Source organism: Mirounga angustirostris, unplaced genomic scaffold, assembly GCF_029215605.1.
Source record: "Mirounga angustirostris isolate CCGP_5_RB_7025 unplaced genomic scaffold, mMirAng1.0.hap1 SCAF_4, whole genome shotgun sequence".
NCBI classification, from domain to species: Eukaryota; Metazoa; Chordata; class Mammalia; order Carnivora; family Phocidae; genus Mirounga; species Mirounga angustirostris.
The window spans coordinates 122,645,145-122,671,022 of NW_026991712.1; the positions used below are offsets into that span (position 1 = coordinate 122,645,145).

General features: G+C 34.7%; 1 protein-coding gene across 12 annotated transcripts in view; it reads right to left on the bottom strand.

The window, feature by feature from the left end:
- Positions 1-25,878, bottom strand: part of ADGRL2 (adhesion G protein-coupled receptor L2) — a 192,125-nt gene that overhangs the window by 33,084 nt on the left and 133,163 nt on the right. For 8 of the 12 annotated variants that reach the window (XM_045897319.3, XM_045897320.3, XM_045897318.3 and 5 more), the window contains exons 4-10: positions 24,185-24,294; positions 17,229-18,029; positions 9,919-10,212; positions 9,284-9,387; positions 8,235-8,420; positions 7,356-7,394; positions 4,308-4,491 (exon numbers count right to left, since the gene is read on the bottom strand). In XM_045897319.3, coding sequence (XP_045753275.1) covers positions 4,308-4,491; positions 7,356-7,394; positions 8,235-8,420; positions 9,284-9,387; positions 9,919-10,212; positions 17,229-18,029; positions 24,185-24,294 — 1,718 coding nt within the window. The remainder of the gene's footprint in view (positions 1-4,307; positions 4,492-7,355; positions 7,395-8,234; positions 8,421-9,283; positions 9,388-9,918; positions 10,213-17,228; positions 18,030-24,184; positions 24,295-25,878) is intronic. The other 4 variants (XM_045897321.3, XM_045897328.3, XM_045897326.3 and 1 more) reach the window with 1 other exon arrangement.

Below are 25,878 nucleotides of genomic sequence, written 5' to 3' on the forward strand. Positions count from 1 at the left end.
ATAGTATTTTAATATATTTTTCTGTCCTTGTATTTTTCAAATTCATTACCGAGTAGTGGCTGCAATGAGAGGAGAGAGGAAGAAAAGAGAACACATAGGAAAAATTATGACCTCTGCCAGAAGATCCACAACATTCTAGGTAGGCTCCATCAGCCTGAATCCAAGTTACAAACAATATGGAGCTGACTAAAGATGACAGGTCCCACAGCCAAAGCCGAGCCTCAATGGTGACATGGCTTGAAGGAGTGTAAGCCTTTGCTGTTGTGAGCGGCTGTGACTTTGGGGTTTTTGTTACCACAATATAACTAAGTCTAAAATAAATGGGAAAATAAATGATAGAGAATTTTATAATGGATGGATTAGGCTGACAACACCTAAACCACCTAATCAATCATAAAGTCACAAAGAAAGACAACCTAACACGTGCCTTTTTTGCAGGATGCATTGGAAAGTTCTTGGAGAAAACAAATGAAGAAACAAACTTAAACCTGACCTGATCAAGCTCTAGATCCAATTACAGTATATATCAGTCATGTAAAATGATACAACGGGGATGAAAACAGCCAAATCCAGAATGTGGGAAATTTCATAGTACAAATCATCTGCTCAATTTCTTCAAAAAAAGGAAAATGTTTTTTAAAAAAAGATGTGGAGAGAAATGACTTAAGCAACGTATCAAATGTACCACATGGACTTGTCTGTATCCTGGTCAAAGCAAATTAAGTATTAACAAATTTACAAAAATGAAGTAAATTTAAACATACTTTTGTTATCTTTTGAACCTATTTTTGTTAATTTTTAAAAGTATGAAAATGACGTGTTTTTTTTTTTAAAGCACAGGATGCATAGTAAGGTATTTACAGTAATGATAGCATGTTAAAATTTGCTTTAAAATATAATGGTGAAAGGAATGAGTGAAATAGGATTAACTAGACATTGTTGAAGGTGGGTAATTTTTTAGCAACATGAAAAACTTCTGCTCCTCTTAAGATGTCATTAAGAAAATAAAAAGAGGGCGCCTGGGTGGCTCAGTTGGTTAAGCGACTGCCTTCGGCTCAGGTCATGATCCTGGAGTCCCAGGATGGGAGTCCCAGGATCGAGTCCCGCATCGGGCTCCCTGCTTGGCGGGGAGCCTGCTTCTCCCTCTGACCCTCCCCCATCTCGTGCTCGTTCTCTCTGTCTCATTCTCTCTCTCAAATAAAAAAATAAATAAATAAAAAAGAAAAAAAGAAAAAAAAAGAAAAAGAAACGTCACGTGCCGAGGGAAAATATTCACAGTACATATATCCAGCAAGACTTATATAAGGAATATATTAAGAATCTCATTATTAAGAAGAAAAACAGTCCTATTAGAAATGGGCAAAATATATGGACACTTCACAAAAGGATACATGAATGGCCCATAAGCACGTAAGAGTTGAATAGTTATCAGCAATAAGCAACTTAGCAATTCTATAAATGCAAAATAGAACCAGGATGCAATGACATTACAAACCACTCAAATGGCTAAAATTAAAAGGACTGACCATCCTAAATGTTAGTGAGGATGTGGAGTAACTGGAAGTCTCACAGCAGTTAGGAGTATGAAATGGTACAACCACTTGGGAAAATGGCAGCATTACAAATAACAGTGAAAAAGTGGAAATGATGTAAGCGCCTAATAGAGTGAAAACACAAATAGTGGTGTTTCCTTATAATGGAATACTACTCAGCAACAAGAAGGATTGAACTACAGATGCTCCTACCAACACAGATGAATCTCAAAAACATTATTCTGTGTAAAAATGCATGATCAAAAAGAGTACATATTGTATGATACCATTCACCTAAAGGTCCAGAGAAGGCAAAATTAAATTACAGTGACAGAAAACAGATCAGTGGTCACCTGGGGCTGGGGGTATGAGGAGATCTACAGCAAGAGAATAAAAGGCTCCTCTGGGGTGACAGAATGTTGGCCATGCTGTTGGTCACATAGTGTGCATTTTTCAAAACTCATCAACTGCACACTTAACGACAACTGCTTGTATTGTATATAGATTATATCTCCAAGTTGACTTGAAAAAGTTATAATCAGATATATTTATAACAGATATAATTGTACCATTTTTATGAGGTCATGTATTATAAGGGTAAATCACACAATGAAGTTAAACTAGGGATTCAAGGAGAAATCACTAAGGAGTAAATCAAATTGTCTTAATAACCTAAGATATTGTAGCCATGCCCTAAATTTAGATAAGAGCTTCAGGAAAGTGAGGAGATAAAGGAATAATAGGCTATTTTAGTCCTCATGTCTAAAAAAAAAAACAAGTTCTAGGAGAAAAGGTAAATGCTTTCCTCATACTAAATCATGGATGATATTTGCCACAAAACTGTATTTTAGAAACAAACAAAACAAAGACATAACTATGCTAGAAAATGTAAAATGACTTTCGTACTGATAATTCTTGGGTAATCTACATGCATATGGTAAGTTAGGGCATTATTTTTGAGAAGTCAGTAAAATGTGTACTACATTCTATAAGAATCTTTACTCACAATGTTCTTTTTAAAAATTTTAAAGACTCTTTTAGTTTTTTAAGTAATCTCTACACCCAATGTGGGGCTCAAACTCACAACCCCGAGATCAAGAGTAACATGCTCTACTGACTGACCTAGCCAGGTGCCGCATCTTTTTTTGTTAAAATTTTTAAAAAAATCAGTGTGAAGATTGATCCTTTAGAATTCTGAAAAACAGGTTTTAGAAAAAATATATTCCTGGACATTTACATTTTCAGACTGTCTCAAACTGGTGTAGAAATATCTCAGATATCTAATAATAGTGTGTCCTACATATGTGAAGCTGATGGGGGCACAGCATGTCACCCTGGCCCATCAAATATTCTTGCACACTTTGAGAGGATGTAGGAGGGAAATATTAGGTGTTTTTTAAAAATAGCCATTGGAAGATTCTGAAAACAAATGTAGGCCAAAACATGCCACTTCAGATAATACTTTCTATGATTCATCCTCTAAGATGATCAAGTTTATACTCTTTTATCCTTACAGTTATATCGCTGGGAAAATTTGAGAAGAACTGCTCAATGTACATCCTAGGAATTTTATGAGACCAGCAAATAAATTAACCAAATATAATGAAAGCTTTAGACAGAAACAGGGAGCTTTATTCATTTTGTATTACTACTAAAGCTATGGTAGAGCATCATTTTCCCTATGACTGGTATCCCAGATCACAGCCAGCCACATTATGTATCTTGACTTCATTTAATTTGAAGTTATTGAATTATTTATCATCCCCAAAACTCACAGTACATAAAACATGATTTTAATAGTTTTTTTCTTTCTAAAAATTCAGTTATTTAAAATAAACTTAAGGTTTTGAATTTAAATTCATTTATCATAATCTGATTCTATACATCTTTATTTTCTGCATTTTAAAATACAAAGTCCCATGATTTAGGCAGGCACAATCAGGCAATGAGATACGGTATCTCACAGAGCAATACCTCATTCAGTATCTGCTGTGCCAGTGCGCTCTTTCGGTGGGAAGAGTCGTCTGTGTTCCCTTTTGGCTTTTCTTTTCTTTACATTAATGCTTGGGAAACTTTTTTACTTTACTAAGACATTATAAATCTCATTTGAGTTCAACCTCTCTGAATAACCAACAATTCTAAATCAGTCAAGCCTAAATGAATATAATTGTACTGTACTTACTGTATTTTTTTTTCAAATATCATCAAAACTGAATTCCTCTCATGGCCAGCATTTAAATTCTAAATTTAAATGCTTCAAAACTATCTGCAGCTATTCTGCAATCTATGAAGCATGTATAGTCTACATTATGGGAGATGTAGTTCGCTGACCACATTTTCACCTGAAGGCAGTTGTGTTTAGTATAAACATTTGGATCAAATTCTGTGTGTCTAAAATATTTGACTGGGAGAACACATTCCAGAAAGTAATTTAAATTCATTAGGAACATATTATATAAAATGGAAAAGCATTTGCCACAGTTCCATAGCAAGCACTTTCATTACTTACGCAATCCATATTCTGGCATTTAAGTACTCTAAGCTTCTTTCATTTAATGATTTTTCAGTTGGGGGAAAAAAAACCTACATAAAACCAACTTTTAAAAGATACAGACAGATTTCAGCTTTTGCATTAATTTTATGAAGTGGGATCAATAATAATTTGAGAAAAGAGAAGTTTGGCCTTGGGAAAGAACAGATTCAGAAGGGAAGCACCATTCTCTGACGCATGTATCTTCTAAATCAAAATTAACCCTGACAAATGGATTCACTTACCAATATTTTCTGTAGGCATTGAGACCCTGGTTGGTTCTACAAGATTGTCAGCCAGGACAAAAGCTCCTTCTTCCAATGTATCAAGTAACATTGTTGCCGTATGAGCCTGTTCAGAAGAATTCATGTGTTTCCATGATTCCAAAGCTTCAGGTCTCAGAAGATTGTCCACTGTGTCCACAATTGCCTGCATCCATTAGAAAACTACCATTAGTTTCGACTGCTTTAGTACCAAGCCGATTTTCAATCACTGACTAGTGACAATTGTAGTATTTATCTGTCACGATGATTTACTCTTATTTCAAGATGGAAGAACACTTGAACACCTATACCTGGCCAACTAGGAACATATCTTACCATCTCAAAATAAAACTAACTGCAGATCAGCAGACTGCTATTTGATTATAAAGGGTAAATGTGAAAAGATGGCTTGTTGATACTTACCTAACAATATCCCGATTGTCAAAGAGACACAACCAATGTCAGCTCTTGCCCTGAGGTATTACTGGTACATACACGGTGTCTCCTATTTATAACCTCAAGGTTTAAATGTTCTAAACAGAAAACACTGATGTCTTTGGAATAGCTTGATACCTATGCTTGAAAGTTACACCATACTGTTTTTTGGAACCTGAACTAAAATAATAACCAGAATTATGCCTTGTAACATTGTCTACTTATGACCACTGGGGAAAAACCAAGTTGATTTCAAGGTTTTTATATTATCTGTGAATATTTCACTCTCCTAAATCCCTGTCCAGCTAGAAAACACTTGAGAGTATACCTTGGTTCATAAACAATGATCCGTTTTTAAAAGAATCAAGAGATCGAAACGCTTAAAGCCTATACCAATAATTTAATGAAAATAATTTAATGAAAGATTTTAATGAATTTAAGAAAAGTAGAATAAAGTCTTCATAAACATCCAAGTTGTACATGTTCATCTGTTTAGGTTTAGTTTATTACCATGCAAAATAACATTAAATAAAAAATAAAACCCAGTCAGTTAAGCAATTGAAGACAGGCTTTTGTACTGATACTATAGTTATTCATGGCCTATGCCTTGCATAGCTGAAATCACTAAGTTTATTTACTCTATCCCATTTACCTAGCTATAATATGTCATTAAGACCATATATAAATTGTTTTGATCTACTGGTAATCACTGAGGGAAAAGAACATACATTGTGCAAAGAACAACAACAGAAATTACTAGTTTGAGGTATGATATTGAAGTAAGCAGAGGGAAAAGTTGTTTGAAGCTACTGTCAGAATACGATTAATTATCTTAATCCATCTTAATATCCTCGTTCGGTCTGCCTTGTGCGCCACCACGACCTTCCTGGCAGGGGAAGATACTTCCAAGTGGCGTTAAAGGCTTTTTTGTCTCTCTAATGGGAGGTAGAATAGTCAAAATGTTCACAGTGATACTGATGCAACCATTAACTAGAGTGGAACAGAAATTGGTCTGCCGAGGCCAGATTCATTAGCCACCAAGAAATACAGACTGGAGTCTCTAATCTAAGTTACAAATGAATCCTCTGTCACAAAGTGGGAACTCGCTTCATTTGCATAGTGTAAGTCAGCTTCTGATTTGTAATTTAAGGAGTTTTATTAGTCTTATCTCAGCAGAGAAGCTCATTTGAGAGATACTGAAAATGACACTGGTCACAAATTAAGGTCATGCTGAAACTTACTACATATACACATAACTCGCTGATGACATGCTTTTTATTAATTTGAAACGCTCCTTATTTATTATCGTTTGTACTTTTCTAGTGGAATCAAAAATGATCATTAGCCTAATCATATTCCTTAAGTAGTCTCTCCCTGCCAAAGAAAAAAAGCTATTCTTTTCCCACTGAGCATATGTCCTGGGCAACATACCAATTATTACATTTCACACATTAACTAATACCTTAAAGGTGAACTGAAAATTTCAATATGACAAATTCTATACACTCCAGCAGTTACTTCTTTGCCCTCATTAAACAGGCTAAAAAGAACATTCAGAATATTACTACTTAAAAACAGAATTTCCTACCACCTTTTCTTGTAAAGTTCTCAGGTCCAACAATGTCTATTACGAACTAGTGACGTGCCGTTCTTTTTTTTTTTTTTCCTAGAGCTTGCCAACCAAAACTGGTAGTTATGGCTTTTGAATAACCTCTACTCTACAAAACTACAAGCTTCTTTTGTTTTGTTGTCATATGTATACGGGTAAGTTCTTTAAGGCTGGATTTACTAAGGATACGGTCCTCAGATGAGAACGATTAGAAAATAACTATCACCCCCCAAAAAACGTCTAAAATTCACATAATAAAACAAAACGCAAGCTGGTAATATTATTCTGATCTATCCCACAGAACTAGCATGGCATAGTCCACTGTTCGCCTCAGCATGTTTCCTATTACTTGGATATACCAGGGAGAAAAACCGGCCGGAGTGAACAAGGATTCTGAGCCCAACAGTGGCTTTCTGTTTCTATTAGCCTGATAAAAACCAACATAGAACATACATTGATAACACTGTCACATTATTTATATTTCATTTCTAGTAACCCATCCCCATATTAACCTGATTCTAGAAATGACTCCTAAAAATTTCAGGACAAAGCCTATTTTATTTAAGAGTACACCACAGAGATAAGAAAGCAGTGACTTTTTCATGCACATACATTATGACTATACAGTCTTTGATATGATAAACTGCCAAGAATATATCATAGCTGTTTCACTCATGTTGTTGTTTAATCCACAGAGATGACAACAGGAAACAGAGAGACTACATGATTACTTTCCAATTCAGAGGATATTTCATTAAAATTCTTGTATGTTTGGATGAATGGAAAAAGAGCAAAAATTATAAAGGTAAATTATTTGCTTATTCTGAGAGTAATATACCTGAGAAGAGCCAACATTTGTACAGCTGATATGGGGCACATTATATAACTATCAAAGACTGAAATACATTGGATCATGCAGCAAGATGATAAAGCGTGGCAGGTAGCTGAAGAAGGGAGAAAGCAGGGTGACAGCACAGGAGAGATACCTTAAGGTAAGCCCTGCATGTCTTCTCTCGTTTTTGGAGCTTTTTAGTAAAAGAAAAGAAAATCAGAGGTTAGATTTTATCTGTTGAAAGTGAGGAAAAAAGAAATCCTCAAAACTTAGGCTGGCATTCCTGATTTCAAAGTTTATTATGCATGGTAGTCCTCTGGATTTTTATGAGTTTATACCGATTGCCAAAACTGCATGTTTATAGTTCATAGCTGCATTTTATTAAGTGTCCTAATCCAAAGTATCACAATAAAACCAGAGACAAAATATGTGGTTAAAAGAAACAAAAATGTCTATTTTTTTAACCCTATAACACCGTATTAGCCCTGGATTTGGCTTAATATGAATCTCCTATGATTATTTTATAGTATGGTTAAAATAACTACTGAATTTTTGTCATATTAGGAAAAATTAATAGCACTAACACACTATCCTCCTAGAGAGGGAAACTTGCCCTTCTCCCAAAACCTGCAATTGAAAGAAGCATTACAGTGGCTGACATTCCCCTATGCGTCGCAATTTTAGTGGAAACATAAGAGTTGCATGTATTAGTGTACAGATTATATGAGATGTATAACACATAATCTCTCCAAATGCAGATAATGCATTTTTAAGTGGGAGTACTGAACACAATCAGGCAATGTCTGCCACCAACTAAAATCTCCCTCAGAGATTTTAATTTTTTTTTTTTTTTTTTTTTTTGCCATGTTGTTCCTTTCTCAGCTGTTAATTCTTTCTTGGGAAATTTGACCAAATTAGAAATGTTGTTTCTGAGTATATGTCAAGGGGGCCAGAGGTTTGGCAGTCCGTTGCTAGAGGAATCAAGAGCTGCCATACAAAATGTCTGATTAAATAACAGGAAATTCCTACCTACCTTGTTATAACTCCGTCCAGCGGAATCCTTTTCACTAGGTTTCAGTTCCTGCAGCTGTGCATCAAGAATGTCCACCAACTGCTCCATCAATCTCACTGAAGAACTCACATCCCCAGCAAACACCGGCCCTTTGGTATGTTTAGCCAGTTCGTTGGCAAGGCTAGCAGCGTTTTCTCCACTTCTGATCTGAAATGACAATTTATATTATCTCAGTATGATTTCTTGTCCTGTTTGCGGCTTCTTGTTCTTTTCCTGAGTATCTTTGTTGTGGTGAGAGACACATTTGCAAATATGTCAAAACCTGCAACTTTGAGACCAATAACTTTCTCCTCATTTCAGATGATTAAAGGTTCTTAGATTCTCAGCACACAAAAATTCTTAACCAGACATTTAAAAGAAAAGAAGAAAACCAGAAATCCTTTTTAAAGTTTCAGACAGCTTTCTCATTTCACTGCCACCATTTGAAACTGCTGTTTAAAAATCTTATTTATTTTTTCCAGTGATCCAGAAATTTAAATCAGAATGTAATCAGTACGATACTGGGAGTTATTATCTACTGCTTGCTTGCATTTCAGAAAGGTAGATGACGAAGGAGAAACTAAAATGTCACTGCACTGCATTGTAATATTAAAGTTACTAATGCCTTTTAAAGTCGTTTTTACTTATTCTATCATAATCATCTTGTGATATAAACATCTGCTTGCATTCTGTGGATTCAGTTTCAAACTTAATGGTACTTGATTTATTAGGCCGATGGACCATTTGTCTTAAAACATCAAAAGAAACAGAACAAACTGAATATGAATGAAATTAAAAAGAAAGAAATTAAGCAAGTATCTACTCATTAAAAAGCTCAACATAGAAAACAGCATGCCCCAAAACATATGAAACTTTGAATAAATAGTTTACAGACAAAACTATGCATAATTATTTTTAATACTGAACAAAGAGCGATGAAGCCGGTTTTAACATACAAAGCTAAATTATTTATGTTAGACGTTAAAGCCCTTAATCACCAATGTGTATCATATTAAAAGGTTCCAACCAACCTTCTGAGCCAGCTGATTTACCCAGTGTGAGGTACAGTTACTAAGATCAGGGCCCTTAGGGTTCCATGTTCCAGTGGAAACCATGCAGAGATAGGAGGCAGTTCCTACAACAGAAATTGAAACCATTTTTCTGCATGCATTCGGGAAATCAGCTACGATGATACTACACTGCATTTAAATTTTGAATAAACGCTAATGGAAGTGGTTGACAATAGCTGACAAAGAGCAGGGTATAATGCAGATTATAAACAGTAAATATAAAGTCAGCATAGAAATATCAGACGTTTACAGCAAACAAACAAAAAGCCCTTGATTTTCTTGGGACTCATCCAAAACGGTACTCGTAATGAGAAAGGCAGCTGTAAGGAAGCCTCACTGGAGTCCATGGGCAAAAAATGTCAGGCTCGACCCTAGGTCTTTAAGAGGGAGAGGTACTTCAGGGCCTGACCTTAAATAACTTTCACCATTTATGAGCCTTTAAGTTATCTACCAATGCGCTATTACCAAAGTTAACAAAAACAGTAACAAAATGAGCTATCGTAAATGTCTCTCTTTCCTCGAAGTCACTTCAGTGTAATTCAGAACCTATTCACACAAAATGTAAAAATGTACGTTTGGCATTTTACAAGAACTACCTCTTGTTCCCTTGGGACATGGTCGTTCAACCATCATTCCCCTTTGTGTCTGAGGCCACTTTATCCCCCTCGCGTCTAAGCCTTCGCAGAATCTCTCTGGCAGGGGAAAAATATTTGTTACAGGAGGAACTTTGGTTGTAGAAACTGCTGGAGGTGGTTTTGCCCCTTTGCTTCCTTCCTGTGATCCAGCTACAGTTGTGCTCATGGGGCCTTTCTGTGAAGTAGTGCTTGTGGTTGATACTGTGGTTTTGAACAGCTCAGCTGAAGAAGTTATTGTCACAGCTGTGGTAGGCACTACGGAGAAAAGATGAGTATATTAATCTCAAACACACACTTGCACTCACATACAGGCACACACGTGAATATGTATAGGGACACACACAACCCCAAACCCCTCCCCATCCAACTACCCCCAAACCAGCAACATGAGAATTAGTGAGAACACCAGTAAGGTTGGAGAAAGAATAAATCCCTTCATTTGTTCCAATTTATTCGTATTGTTGGCTAAGGAAGGGAAGTTTAGGCTTTACTATAGAGTTTTCTGTATGACTCTCATTGTCTTAAGTCTACATCTCAATGACATATTTGATAATGCAGCTTAAGTATATTTTATCATTTATCATCCAACAGAAACCGAAGGACAGTTTTAAATAGTTTCAGTGTCTATACCAAGTATATGTTACTATGAAACAACACAGAAAAATTCTTTTTTAATATAAGTTCATATCCTATAAATAATCAAATTCAAAGCATCAATAAAAATCTGACAATTACATATAATTAGGACAGTAGAAAATTTAAAGTCACCCACTCTACATCTTGCAGGAAAATAAATACTGTGACATCTTTCCACCCAGCAGCCATTCTTGCTTGAGAGATTTTTGAGCATGCCTGATTAGATCCAAACAGAAGATAAGCTCGGCATGCTTGTGCTGTGTCAGTAAGAAAACATCTGAGGCTTCGTTAGGCATATTTACATTTGAAAATGTAGTAGAAAAAGCGACTAGTTCTGGTCAGAGGATTATAATGCAAGGTAACAGGTTAGATCAAATCAGGCTTAATTTGAAATCAACCTTACAAACCATACCGACGATTTATAGAGAGCGTAAAACGAACTGCCGTTACACATTTGAAATTGTTTTAAAAAAATTTCCAGCATTCCTTTCAAACTGTTTAATCTACTAGGTTAAAAAAAATAATGTAGCTTAATGTTTCCTTCATTAATTGCCATTTAATTAGTTTAAACAACCCAAATTCTGTCAGTAAAACTTCAATGCTATCATTTAAAATCTACTAGGTGATCACACTAAAGTTTTATCAACATTTATAGAAAACTGGCTCTTGAAACCTTCTATCTGTGATGCTTTAAATTTAAACTAATAGAGTACAGCAAATTAAAAAAAAACACTATTTTTTCAAGTAGTCTGATAAAAACATTACCTTTTTTTATGCTTTCTCTATAATGTAAGAAACAAACCAGAACATTAAAACTTAGAAAACAAGTTCACATTATCACTGATATGTTTATCATTTTAAGTTCTGGTCCATAAGTAGTTGTTTATATAATGCTATCACTATTGACAGAGTATCCTAAGTCCATCACAAAAAGTAGTGTATGCACATGTTTCCAGTTCTTTAGGAGTGAGAAGCTTCTTCTGGTCAACAAATGCATACCATACTCTTTCTACACCTTTTTCCCTTCTATCTCAAGAGAAATTTCTTAATCATGTGTTTTATTTCCAGGGCATAATTTATTGACCATATGAGAGATGCCGTGCACATTAGTCAAACATCATGCCTAGCCAGCTGCTGCAGAAACCTATTCAAACCTGTCTATCTTTCTCTGTAAAGCACTTGCCTGACATCTTGTTAAACCTCTGTAATTTTCTTTTGATTACAATGCAGCCAGGCTTTCAGGGCTTTCTCAATTAACATTTGTCAAAAGCATCACACTCTTTTTACAGAAGTGTCAAATGACTGCCTCTGAATCAAATCTTAGAGAGTAGTGGGGAATCGGAGTAAAAACGAAAAGGACAGAGCAACATGGTTTAGAGTCACACCATCTTATGTATCTCTCGACACTGCACTAATTAGTATGTATTTAGCCACTGAAATAGGTCTTAACAATACTACAATTAGTGATCTGTTAGCTAAGCACCAGGAAAGATTCATAATAACTGACTCATGGTAGGTAATAAAATGACCTCTAGTATATGCACAAAATTTCCTGCAACATGCTATAGCCTGTTTGCTTGTGTTTTTGATAGTAAATTTCACACATTTTTCACCTTTTGTTCATCAAAAGTTTAAAGGGAATCGATCTTCTTCAAAGATAAATCAATGAAATATTGGGACATCATGAAAAACATGAAAGTAAACTTGTAAGTGGCAAAATTAAACCCTTTTGAAAGACAATCAGAATTTCTGGAATTTTGCAGAGCTGAAGTTTAGCAACTTTACAGAAGGCATGTTTTTCTAATGATGAAGCCATAAACACAGAGGCTGTTTCTCAAAATTAACATTTCTTCCATAAGTGAAGACAGGTCCCAACAGGGCATCTGATAATGATAAAAGGCTACACTTATTCAGCATTTATGTACCAGATGCTATGCTAATCACCATTCATGGATCATCGGATCATCTTATTTAATCTTTACCACAACCCCAGGAAGTAGGCACTATGATTATCTTCCTTTTACAGATGAGAAAATTGAGCCATGGAGAAGGTTAGGCAATTTATTCAAGGTCACCTGGTCATACTCTTGAATGTTATGATCTTACTTTTCTAGGCACAAGATTTTCATAGACTCTGGAAAAGTATGGCATCCCACAAAGCTATCTGCCCTTATTTAGGAGCATTTAACTGATTCCTCTCTGTGTAAATCTCTAAAACAAGAAAAGGTGTGGGAAGATAACATAAAATACTAGAGCAACAGATGATAAAAAGTTTCATAATGTAACTTATGTGGCAAAAGATTCAAAACTCAAGACTATCCTATAAATGGTACTAGAAAACATGGCAATTCACAACAGAATTGTATCTCAAATCTAAACCTTATTTTACAAAGTTCTGTCCCAGAGTTATCAGAGTGTCGTATCAAGCATCCAGATTAAGTGACTTAGCATTCTGCCTACCTTTGTCATTTGAGTATAGAGACCCCAAAACAGCACTAATAAAATGCTAATAAACATATTTAAGAACTACCCTTGAAAATTTCAACAAACACATACAGAATGCTTCAATTTACTATGGTAGTGCTTACTAACAATAGAATCCATTTATGCTAAGCTAAGGGTAGTACTTCCCTCACCCAGGTCCAAGAACTCACTCATTGTTCACTGAATGAACTCTAGTTACAAAGAGTCTGTAGCCTGGGAAGGCAAAAATATGTATTCATTAAATTTACCTTTATGCAACATCTAAAAATAACGATTATCTTTTATTAAGCAATCGTTATCTGTGGAAAAATGTTTCAAGAAATGTGTATTCTATGCTCAACACTTGCCAAATAAATAAACCTAGTAGTTCTCTTGATACAAATTTTTCTTCATACTATTGAAGTGTCTTACTTCATAATTACCCCAAGACAAATATTCAGGAACTGTCAAAACCCAAGACACAATATTTTTTCCATAATATTTGGGAGGGGCACCTGGGTTGCTCAGTTAAGTGTCTGCCTTCGGCTCAGGTCATGATCTCAGGGTCCTGGAATCAAGCCCCATGTCAGCTCCCTGCTTAGCGGGGAGTCTGCTTCTCCATCTCCCTATGCCCCTCCCCATTGCTTGTGTGTGCTCTCTCTCTCTCTCAAATGAATAAATAAAATCTTTAAGAAAACTAATATTTGGGACATCAAATATGCAGGCAAAGTAAATATAAAGCAATTCAGATTAAGAAGCAGAAAAGAGTTAAAATAGGACCGAAAGGGTTTTTCCTAAGTCTACTTTAGATAGGGAGAAGGTAAAAGGAAAAAAAGAACTAGTTTAGAGAAATGGAGTAACTGAACTACGTAGAAATAACATAAGGCTAAAGATTGAAAGAAAAAAAAAGATGTATTTGAAAATCATGATTAGAGCCAAGAATTAATATACTTGCCCTGTTAGGAAAGAAAAGGTTTGGGTTTATAAATGGAGAAAAGTATTGAAGTTAATATCCTATGAAACAGTCCACAACAAAAAATGAAAGGAATGATAATTTTACTGCACAACGTATACCTTAGAAACATACACGGTAGAAAATCCAGGACATAAGACTAAATTACAGCCAAACCAGTTAATCATTGCTTTATGACGGCTGAAGACCTGAATTCTCTGATTGCTCTGTTTTATCAGTTTTGTGGATCTTGCTTCTGAAAAGCTGACAGTGGCTTATTGATTTGACCTAAATTGATGGGCCAGAATAGTTCTGCAAGGTCCCATCTACATGCATATAGGTATCAGCACAGATCTTGGATGAGAGAGACAGGAGTCTCTAAAAGCACATGAAGATAAATTACAAGGGAGAGGAAAGAGAATATGGTTCAAACAGCAGCAAGAGAGATTTAGGGTCATATAAAACTCTGTATCACTAAGGGCTTAATAAGGCAGGCGAGAATTCTACCACTGAACCACCAATGCTGACACTAAGGGCTTAATAAGGGGCCGATATGAATTTTTTACTTTCTGGGAATATTTAAGAATGGCTAACTATATTGGATAACAACACAGTTGTAGAAACACAACTACCAAATATGTCTAAGTTCCCCATTTTCAAAGCTGGTAACTGTTCTTTCAAAAAATATCTAAACTATCAAAGACTTTTTCATCTGAAATGGATCAAATTATTTACTAGAATATAAGCCACATGTGGAAAATGACATTATTACTCATCTTGTAGTCATGAAGTACTTTGTGACAAGTAGACAGGGCAATGATTCTTTGTTGAATTGAGTCTGTACTCAATTTATTCACAATCTCTCAGGTGTTGCCTGATTATGAATTTCCATTTTTAAAAGTATTTTATCTCTCTTTATCCTAATGGAGGGGGAAGAGATTTACTGCCGCCCAAAACAAATGTAACAGCTGTGAGAGTAACACAGGTTACAAAAAAGATTAACACAACAATCAATATACAATGTCAAATTTTGTCAGTTCCTCAAGTTTGCCTTTGACAAACCTGTAGGATAAAGGAAGAAGGATGGTACTAGCTTTTAGAAAAAGAGCTGACATACAGGAAACATTCCAAATTGCTGGTCTTATGAGAAAAAAAGATATGTCTAAATTTAAAAGTAAATGATTCTGGGGTGCCTGTGTGGTGCAGTCGATTGAATGTCCAACTCTTGGTTCTAGCTCAGGTCGTGATCTCAGAGTCGTGAAATAGAGCCCCATGTCAGACTCCGCACTCAGCGCAGTCTGCTTGAGATTCTCCCTCCCTTTCCCTCTGCCCCTCCCGCTTGTGTTCTCTCTCTCTAAAATAAATGAATAAATCTTTAAAAAAATTTTTAAAAAGTAAATAATTCTATGATATTATCCTTAAAAGATTTAATTGTTGGATATTTAACAATGGATATTACTACTGTAATTTTAAGGCAAAATTTAACAATGGATATTACTACTGTAATTTTAAGGCAAAAAATTCCAGACATACATGAATTAAAGGGGTCTTGCATTAAGTCAATATGTCATTCTCTTACTTTTTAAATAAAAATCACATATTTTGGTATACTATAATGACTCAAATTAGAAATTCAACTATAAGAAGCTGTGACTTTTGCTTTTAAGGTCCTGACCATATTACAATATTGAGAACTTAGTAATAGTATATCTTCTTTTTTTTTTAAAGAAAAATTTATTTATTCATGAGAGACAGAGCAAGAGAGAGAGAGAGAGAGGCAGATGGAGAAGCAGGCTCCCCGCTGAGCTGGGAGCCCGACGCGGAACTCGATCCCAGGACCCCGGGATCATGACCTGAGCCGAAGGCAGATGCCATCTGAGCCACCCAGGTGCCCAGTAATAGTTTATCTTAAAATACATTTAGGTACATGTAATTATGTTTTAGTGTACAGAGTGTATGTATTGCTTTGACAGAAAAAGATACTAATTTCTTTTTCACCTTGTTGAAGGGATTGATTTAATCACTCCAAAGAACTTCCTGGTTCCTGAAATTTTCAAGTAACTCAATAATTGGAAAATTCCAGTTAACTCAGTAAATTTAAATATTCAGATCTTTAAAACACAAATATTACTGTTCAAATACAAAAGACTTATAAGTAGTACAAGCTCTGTAACAACATATGAATAGGTTACTTTTATCATGAGTATGAGGTAAGCTTGTTTTAATGAAATATTCATTTAATTTATCCTCATAAATTGTTTCCCACAGAACTGAATTCACTTGAACAACTAAAATATATTTCCAAAGATTTTACATTACTTTCTAAAGTAATGATCCTCCATAAAGATACCTAAAGAGAACACAAATCAAAAATGTTAGCTGATCCATCTTCATAAATCATCACTGGGGATCATTTAATGCTTAGTCTATGTGTGACAGTTAAAGTCACAGAAATATTTACTTAAAACCATCACTAATTTATCAGGAAATAAAAATGTATAATTTTACTAGGAAGATGTTGGATGACTCCCTCTCCTACCCAGACAGCAGACACCAAAACTTCAGAACACTTATGCCTGACATTGTACATCAAGCCTAGCAATTCTCCTGGGACTTCCTAACACACATTTCCCTTAACCACTGGCGCCAAGAAGTTAAAAGGTCTGCACATAGATTGTAATCAATTCAGAAGTCAGGTAGAAGAAAAAAAAAAAGAAAAGAAAGCTAACAGGTTTGTAGCTGGTATTATATTTTTAGCAATGAAAAACAGTAAACTGACCAATGATGACACAGTTTTTCGTCGTCAACATTTAAATGAAAAAATTCAGGGGCGCCTGGGTGGCTCAGTTGGTTAAGCGACTGCCTTTGGCTCAGGTCATGATCCCGGAGTGCCGGGATCGAGTCCCGCATCGGGCTCCCTGCTCGGCAGGGAGTCTGCTTCTCCCTCTGACCCTCCTCCCTCTCATGCTCTCTGTCTCTCATTCTCTCTGTCTCAAATTAAAAAAAAAAAAAAAAAAAAATCTTAAATGAAAAAATTCAGAGGAAGAAAATAGACCAAACTGAGGCTAAAATGTGCACATTATGTGAGAGCATGAAATATCACAGCATTATCCTTTGAGCTTTAGCTATGAAAAGGAGAAGGAAACCGGCAGGAAGAGGACTCCCAAGTCTTTTAAAAGTAAGCTTCAAGACATCAGCATTAGCAAGCAAACATTCTTACCTTGGGCAGGATCAGGTGGACCAAATTCCAGAGAATATCGTAAAATGAAGTTATTGTTCCACACGTAGAGCTGGTTATCTCTAGGATTGTAATCCACTGCAGCAATATACTGGTATTGGTTGGGGAAGGGAACATCTACATATTCTCCTCGGTTTAATCGGGTATTGTAAATGTAATCAATTGCATTCTTGCCTGTTTCACTCTCATTGTCTTGATAAACTGACCTGACCACGTAGAGGACGCCGCAGATCATAAAAGCATTCGAGGCAGCACGTTTGTCATACACAGTCTCCCACGTTGCTTCAAATCGAAGAGTGTATGGATTTAGTTGGCTAATAACGATCATTCCGTTGTTCTGTTCAGTGGCGTAAATGACCCATAAGCCATTTTCATCAACTGCTAGGTCGATATCCGTCTTCCCTCCCCACCTATATGGTGAGGTATCGTGATAGTTGGCATAGTTGATTATGGCCTCTCCACTCTTAATTCTAGTCCTCAAGTCAAATTTCACAATGTTCCTTGTTCTCTCTTTGTTAAAAAAGACAGCACCATCATACACCACAAATCCAGTACCATCTACTCGATTTGGAAGTTTGTATGTCGTCGTTTGGCGACTATTTTGGAAATCTTCTAAGGAAGCATATTCTATTAAAGTATCAGTACGATAGGGAGTCCAGGGCATGAAATAAATTTTATCTGCAGCCTGAAGAGGGTCCTTGCACCAAGCACCTGCCTTTTGTTCAGCTTCATATATACATGGTGAGTCCACAATTGCTTTCAAGGTCCCAGGGCACACAAAAACTAACAGTCACAGAGAAAAGACAACAATTAAGCCAAGTTAAAAAATTAAACAGGCAAACACAAATTTTAATGATCATAAATCAAAAGAGAGAAAATGTGTTTTATTAACATTAGATTTTACCAAAATTTATACTTAATACAAGTACCACCCCTTCTTTCCTCAAGTTACAATAATCAATGTACCAGCATACAAATTGGCTGGGGTTGATTTTCACAAATACAAACCTAAGTTTAAGATCATTCATAACTGAGCTGACAATGTGCATTTTTTGCTATGTGTTTTTAATCTTATAATTTGGTAATTTATACTTTAAAACTTTGAGCTTTGTGCATAACAGTGTACAAAGTACGTTATTTTAGTCCCAACTTTGTACCCTCCCTCCCCTAGCCCACGTATAAACCCTCAAAAGCAAAACACCAAAATAAAGGAAATACAATAAAAACCCAATGTGAAGGCTTATTTAGAACTTTTATAAAAGTTAGACTGAAAACAAAGGTGCTTCACTTGAAGGAACATAAATACTCAGAAAATGTAATTAGGAACAGAGAAAAGTAAATACAAGGAAAGCAGTGATGAAACGACCAGGAGACCCTGTAACCATGGCATGCTATGGAGAGGGTTCTGGAAGCCAGGCAAGATGACACTTTAATAATAAAATATCCAAGGGTGTCAGAAAAAGAGATAAAGGGTGAAAAAGAAACACAGAAAGGAGCAGCTCCCCCTCGCCGACTTCAGAATTTTTACCCCATCACCAGATTTAGCAGTCATATAATTTCATTGTAAACAGTCAACTTCTTTATGAGGTGCATTTATGAGATCCTGCTGATTATTTTAACATCAGGAGTGTTGTGGGGGGAGGGAAGGGAGGAGGTGACAGCCATAAGGCACATAACAGGGAGCTGGGGTTCAGACTGTGTACGTTATTTACCTTTTTGCTCCACTTCTATTTTAAGCATCGGAAGAAAAACAAAAGAAGTGCAAGGAAAAAAGAAAAAAGATTAAAATAAATTGACTATTAGTCTAAGACCGAATTCGTAATAGATGCTAAATACAGGAAGAATAAGAGCTGTACTACTTTGGATAAAGAGAAACACACAACGGGAAAACCTAGCAGGAGAAAGATTCTAAAGTTACATAAAAGAACATGGATCAATCATTTTAGTAGATTAAGGAGGCAATACAAATATGTTGGCATGTTGCTTCACTTAGTGTACCTGAATAAATAATGAAACTCTTCACTAATGCATGGTATATATACTCTTGCCTTTCCAAAGTCACTCAGCATTTTTATCCAGTTTTACTTTATGTATGTATGCTACAGACACAAATGCATGCAAAGATGTATCATCCCCATCCTATCTTATCCTACGAACTCATTATTAAATTGACTAAAATCAGGTAAGCATAACAGGAAAATATGTTACAAAAATGACAACTCAATTTTGGAGCTTAGGTCAAATTTAATGAATATTGATATGGTTATATTTTAACATTTTCCCCCAAAGATATTTATGTAAGAATAAATATATAATTACGCATCTTAGTACTTTTCAATTTTTTTATTATTTTCTATTTCTAGAAAAATCCATCTTAATCATAAGAAAAAATGCCTCCTTTGCAGGAATAGATAAATCTCCCTGCAACCCCAGTAGGGATTTTGAAGGGTGGGGTAACATAGTGCCTTTCTTCCCCACTAAGAATTAGTAAATTCCTTATTTAGGTATATATATATACTTTACATTATAAAATTCTTACTAAATTCCGTATATTACATATCTCAAACTTGTAACAGTAAGTCTATTTTTAAAAAAAAAAGTAAGCAAAATACATACAAGGAAAAAGCAAGCACAGTAGGCAAGGAGAAAAAGGAAGAAAGAATTATGGTTAGCTTATTATGACATTGTCTACCATCATCAATGTACACAGAAAGCAAGCTGGCATGCATGCAATAATCATACCGAGCATTCAAAGCAAATACCTTGACTCCACAGACCTCATAAAAGGTAAATGCTTTCATAAAACAAACCTGATTAGTACAGTTAAATGAGAAAAGAAAATCCTCCCCTCCAAGAAGTCTAAAGACATGGGTTACACAGTTAGGAAGGGTGCTATACAAGATTCTTGCTGGTAAATAGAATTCTAATAATTACAAACCATAAAACGCTATTTTAGATCGTATGTAGGCTTTGAAGTATGTTGCCTGAATTTCATAAAGTGACCAGATTGATGTCTGTGATTCTCCCTCTTTCCTTATTAAAATGCATTAGGGTGTGCTAATACTCTATCTCCAAACTGATTACTCAAAGATACCGTAGTTGCACATTTCATTAAGATGTCTTGGCTTGATTAATTTTTAAAAATTACAGTAATTCATCAAGATTAAATACTGACCTCCTGAAATACCTCAGGGAGAAATACTATACAAATATTTTTGCCAGAGGAATAGCATATAAGCCTCTGCATTAAGCCACCACCTCCCCATCCAACTTGGTCTATTTGACCACTTTCAGGAAACATACTTGCCCTATAATGTGTAATTCTGACTATATCCAGTAAAAATAAGTTCAGTGTTACTGATATGAAACAGTTCTTTTTTATAAACCAGTAGGCCTAAAACTACTCCTCAATGAAGAGCAATATTATACCTGCTTAGAATCAATAACGGAAGGGCATGGTGGGAAAATAAGGATAAGAGAAATCATTAGTGTTGTGACTTCTCAGACTATATTTATATACAGCTGTATTCTTTTTCTCAGGAAAGAATGATTTTACTGAGTAAATCAATTAAATGTAAAGCATGGGAATAATACATTTTAAAATATGTTACATATTTAAAACAGAACTTAAAACAAGTTCAATACAGAATGTATAAAACATATTTGTTTTCCATTAATTGAAAATGGCCAGGCTTTATTATGTGATACACTAAAATAACAGTGCATTTGCTTGGCAAAATATTAAATAGGGAAGTCTTCCTTTGTGATTTAACCAATCATTTAAAGAAAAGAAAATGTATAGAAATTGTATATAATTTATAGTTCTGATGAAAACAGGAGTAACACCCAAATGTAAAAATAAAAAAAAATAATTAAAAACTTTGATGATTGATGAATCACATAAGATATGGATATTGAAAACAAAAGTCCTTACATTATGATTTTTATGAAAACCCAAAGGACAGATCTGTCAAACCAGCCAAAACTCCATCAACCCAGAAGAATATAAAAATACAATAAAATTAATGAAATTAGCATTCTTCATCACATGCCAAATGTGTATTGCAACTTGTCTTAAAAGACTGTATGAATTAATTCATAACAATACATTTACTATTCTATAGACCAAACATAAATACACGACCCACTAACATCAGTGGAGGACTACATGGATGTGCAAGACACGAAATTGACCCAAAGAAACTTAAGCCTACATCCTCTGTATCTGAAGTGACACACTATTTCGCTTTGAATAATTTCACACTGATTCATTAAAAATATTTAACTAATAGTAATGGTTATTTTTCTCATCAAACAAAACTTACAGCTAAAATTATGCTATAATTCTTATAATTTAATTATAATTTGAAAAATAGGGCACAAATATCAAACCAAATCTTGCTTGTAAGGTACGAAATTCTAATAATTATTTTCCTTTATCCTCTAAGATCTTTATGACTTCTTTTAAACACATATACATTCAATTACTAACACTTCTGTTAATGATAAAGGATAACCAGGATATTTGACATTTTGACACAGGCATTATCTGGGTAGGTATAAATGTCACATGTAATATTACATGGGCCTGTCTATAAACATAAAAAGTAAAACAAACAATGGCATTTCTAATAAATTCTGTTAATTTATTAAAAAATTTTCAAAAATCATGGGAAATCTCAATATTTTTTTAAGAAGGAGGAAATGCTTTTTAGATGTGTAAACTCCTAGAGCATTTGCTCTGGATTGAAACTGGCATAAAGCCAGGTAGTAAAAGACATATAATAAATGTTATAAGGACAATTTTTATCAACTACGTAAAGTTTAAAAGGGGTTTGCAAATGATACAAAGTACAAAAACACTATTAAAACAAGGGGGAAGGGAAAAATACAGGCTTAACATGAAAGTATAAGGGATGGGTATAACAGAAACATAAAGAAACAAAAGGAGAGGAAAATGAGGAAAAGAGATAAGGAACTACACAATCCTGCCAAATATCAAAGCAATTTAAAAAGATCCTTTGCATTAAATTTTAATATTAGTGAAAATCATGTAACACATAGTGTGTCACTACTATACAGTATACAGTAATTATAATTCTATTCTTTAGCATGGAATAATTTGAAAAAAAAAAAATGCCAGACTTATTTCTGCCTCGTGCAAACATCTAGAAAGGTAACAGCAAATTAATTACTGGTTTTTGGTTTTTTTAAGGACAAAAACTAAAAAGAACAAATACTTCTCTGTGTATAGCTATTTGCAAGTTTAGTGCACAATATACAATACTTCTGGAGAACTGAAAAAGTAAAATTTTGAAAGTTAGATGTTCTAGAAGATATCCACATTTTCCTTTCTAAAACAGCACAAGAAATAACTTAAGAGTCTGAAAATAATATTTGCTTAACACTGTTCTTGGTCTATAGACTAGGTTACAGGAACGGGCTCCAGAAAGACAATTCTTGGCAGCTCTGACTGATTCCACTGTTTGGGAATGGATGCTGTATTCCTTTTCTAATTTGAGGACAAAAACCATGATAAATTCAAATGAAAGCGACTTTAGGAACAAAATTTTGGTTAGCTCAAAAGAATACAATGTTCCTCTAGTGGCACAGGAGAATGATTATGTAAGCCACCAACTCCACATACAAGAGAAATAATACAAAGATCGGTGCATTGAGTAGGCTTCCAATCCTACAAATGGTATAGAAAATACTGAAAACATAAAAAGCATCCATTTCACAGTAACACAGGAACACAGAGCAGGGATGAAAAGAAAAGATAATCTGTGTTTGGCCTTTAACTGATACCCACAAAAAGCCAATTTATCAAAACTGTGGGCAGAGAAGAGAGAGACCGCACCTTCACAGAATGTGTAAGAATGTATTACTATCATAATGGACATATTATATTTCTCTGAATTCAGCCCTTTCGTTTAAGAAATATTGATAGTTTGGACATAGAAATCTATCAGGAATAGTGACCTAGCTTTTGAGGTTCTGGAAAAGGCAATTTCATTATTTAGTTTAAATCCATCTTTTTAAGGAGGGAAGTGTACAAAACTTTCTCGAATCGTTAAAATTGCTGCTGAAAAACTTTCAATTCAAATGCCCATGAATCAAGGTTACAGGACGCCTCTTTTTTCCAATTTAAAAAAGTAAAGAAGACAAGAACACTATTAAACAAACTAGCTTATGAAAATTACCTAACATACTGAAACTTTTGGTTGTCTAAAATGCTTTTTCCTACTGAAAGTGCAGGATACAATTTAGCAGTATGAATTCTGAGATTAGGAGGAAAACTACACAGAATTTGAGCATTAGCTAAAGATTACTTACAAAACTTCCACCTGAATTTTAAATATCCCTCTACAGGATCTAATGGATGTTGTCAAATTAAAAATAGAAGTATATGTAAGGTCTGGTTATATCTATTTTATTTATTCTTAAGATTTCAACACTGAATCTGGTAAAAGAAATGCTCCTGTAAGGACAAGGAAACAAAAAGGAAAGCACTCGCCTCAGTTACTACAATGGTAGCTTTTACCACAACAGCAGGTAGCCATTCAAGTAGCTCACGATTAAAACCGAAGTCAATTCCTTCTTTAGAAAACTGGGAGCCAAACCAATTTGTCAGCAACTGGTATTGGGCAAAAGTACAGATTTCGATCTGCCCTACTGAATAGCTAATTCAAGTTTGTTTTCTGGAAAAACACTAGTCTTAAAAGCCAAACACTTAAGAACACAGACAGACACTTGGCCAGCATCACACTATGGCTTCCTTCCACACTTCATGAAGCTAATTGGAGGCCCAAGTCTGTTAGTGCTCTGCATGCATAATGGTTTCGTAGGCCATAAACATATGCTTCTTTCACATGTGTAGTCTTTCAGCATCAACGAGGAATGCTGGAGAAAGTGAAAATCACAAACTTCATACTTACTGTAAGGGACACATTCATATTGGACTTCAAGATATTTGTATGTTCCAGGACATGGATCAGGAAATACATCTGACCCAGTAACTACTATACACTGTGTTCGATTGTTGCACCTAGAAAACAAAACAAATCAAACTGGTGTATTTGTTTGTTTGTTTTTAATGAAGAAAACTAATACAGAACTGATTCATATTTTCTTTAAGCAACTAGCACCGTAAAACAAAAAATTCAACTGATATTACGTTGCTCCACATTATTAAATAAAGAGCTATAAAAATCCTATTTTATGTTGTACTATTTCTGTATCATGGGCCACACTAAATTTTCACTCAAAGTAAAAAGAAAATAACAGTTCTCTATTATTCTACTATACATTTAATTGGAATTTTTAGCATATTCAACATGTACTAAAAAAAAAGTATACTTGCCATGTTTAAGAACTAAAATAACAATTAAAAATGATACTATGATACAGTCATAAATTGAATAGCTTGGAAGTAAGTTTTGAGAACATATTAAAACAAAGAAGGAGCCAGGTTTTTAAGTTTATCCATTAAATCCAGTTTTGTGTTAAGTTTTGTGTTACAGGGACTTTCTGCACTCTTCCAAACCAATAGATCACACCTTCCATGCCCTGGCTTGATAAATGATAGAACATGTTTAAAGCAGTTAGCACACTGCCTGGCACATACTGGGTCTAAGACTGTTGTTACTCTTGTTATGTTCATTGATCACCATGTGCTTATACTAAATATGACATGACTATGAACCTAGATTCTTCTAAATTAATACTCTCTGAAATAAAATGTTAAAAAGACGGGCCCTAACATGATGCCTAGGATGTCCTATTTATTACTACTGGAAGTACTTTTTTATTTTTGTGTTGTCACTTATTCATCAAGATTATTAGGATTAAGGTAGAATTTTAGGCAAGATGATAGTTATTTAAGTTCTATGAATTTTTCAAAATGATCTTTTTATAAGCTTTACAAAGGCAAGAACCATTTTCCTTTATAATTTGCTTTCATTGCAACTCAAAGGAATGTAATGTTTGCAGGGTTTTATTATATTTTCTGATAGTACATAAATTAAGAAGGCAAAGCAAGAAGAACAAGAGCATTGTAACAAAATTTATTTAACAATTTGAATACCAGACATTCTATAGTGCGTAAAATAACTGGACTATAAAATGGCAAATAAAGACTGTAAAACCAGCTCGGTTTCTTTTAGCACGACAGCTAATGAAGGACAGGGGAAGGAGACATGCATTAAAGAGGGGTAGGTATGTTAAGTCATGCATCCTTGGAGCCATTTCTACTCAAACCAGGTGGATTCGTCCTTGAAGAGCAGCAAGACTTGAAAACTTCTACAGGATCAAATGGGTAAATTTTATAGGTCAAAGTATATATAATAAACTTCCAACAAAAGTCTTAAATATTACATAAACTATAATATTGCTTGTACAGATATTAAACTAATGATAAGTTTTATCACAATTTATCTAGAATACTGTATGCCATATATTTTTAAAAACATACCATATAGAATAATTTTCAAAAGCATGGACAATGTAAAGGGTGCAGTGTCACATTCTTATGCAACATCATGTTTTACTCCCATTATCTGTATTTCTTTTAAACTGGTTCAGTCATTTGAAGAAATTTGCCAATGGTTCTCCATTTGGTAAGTGAATTATT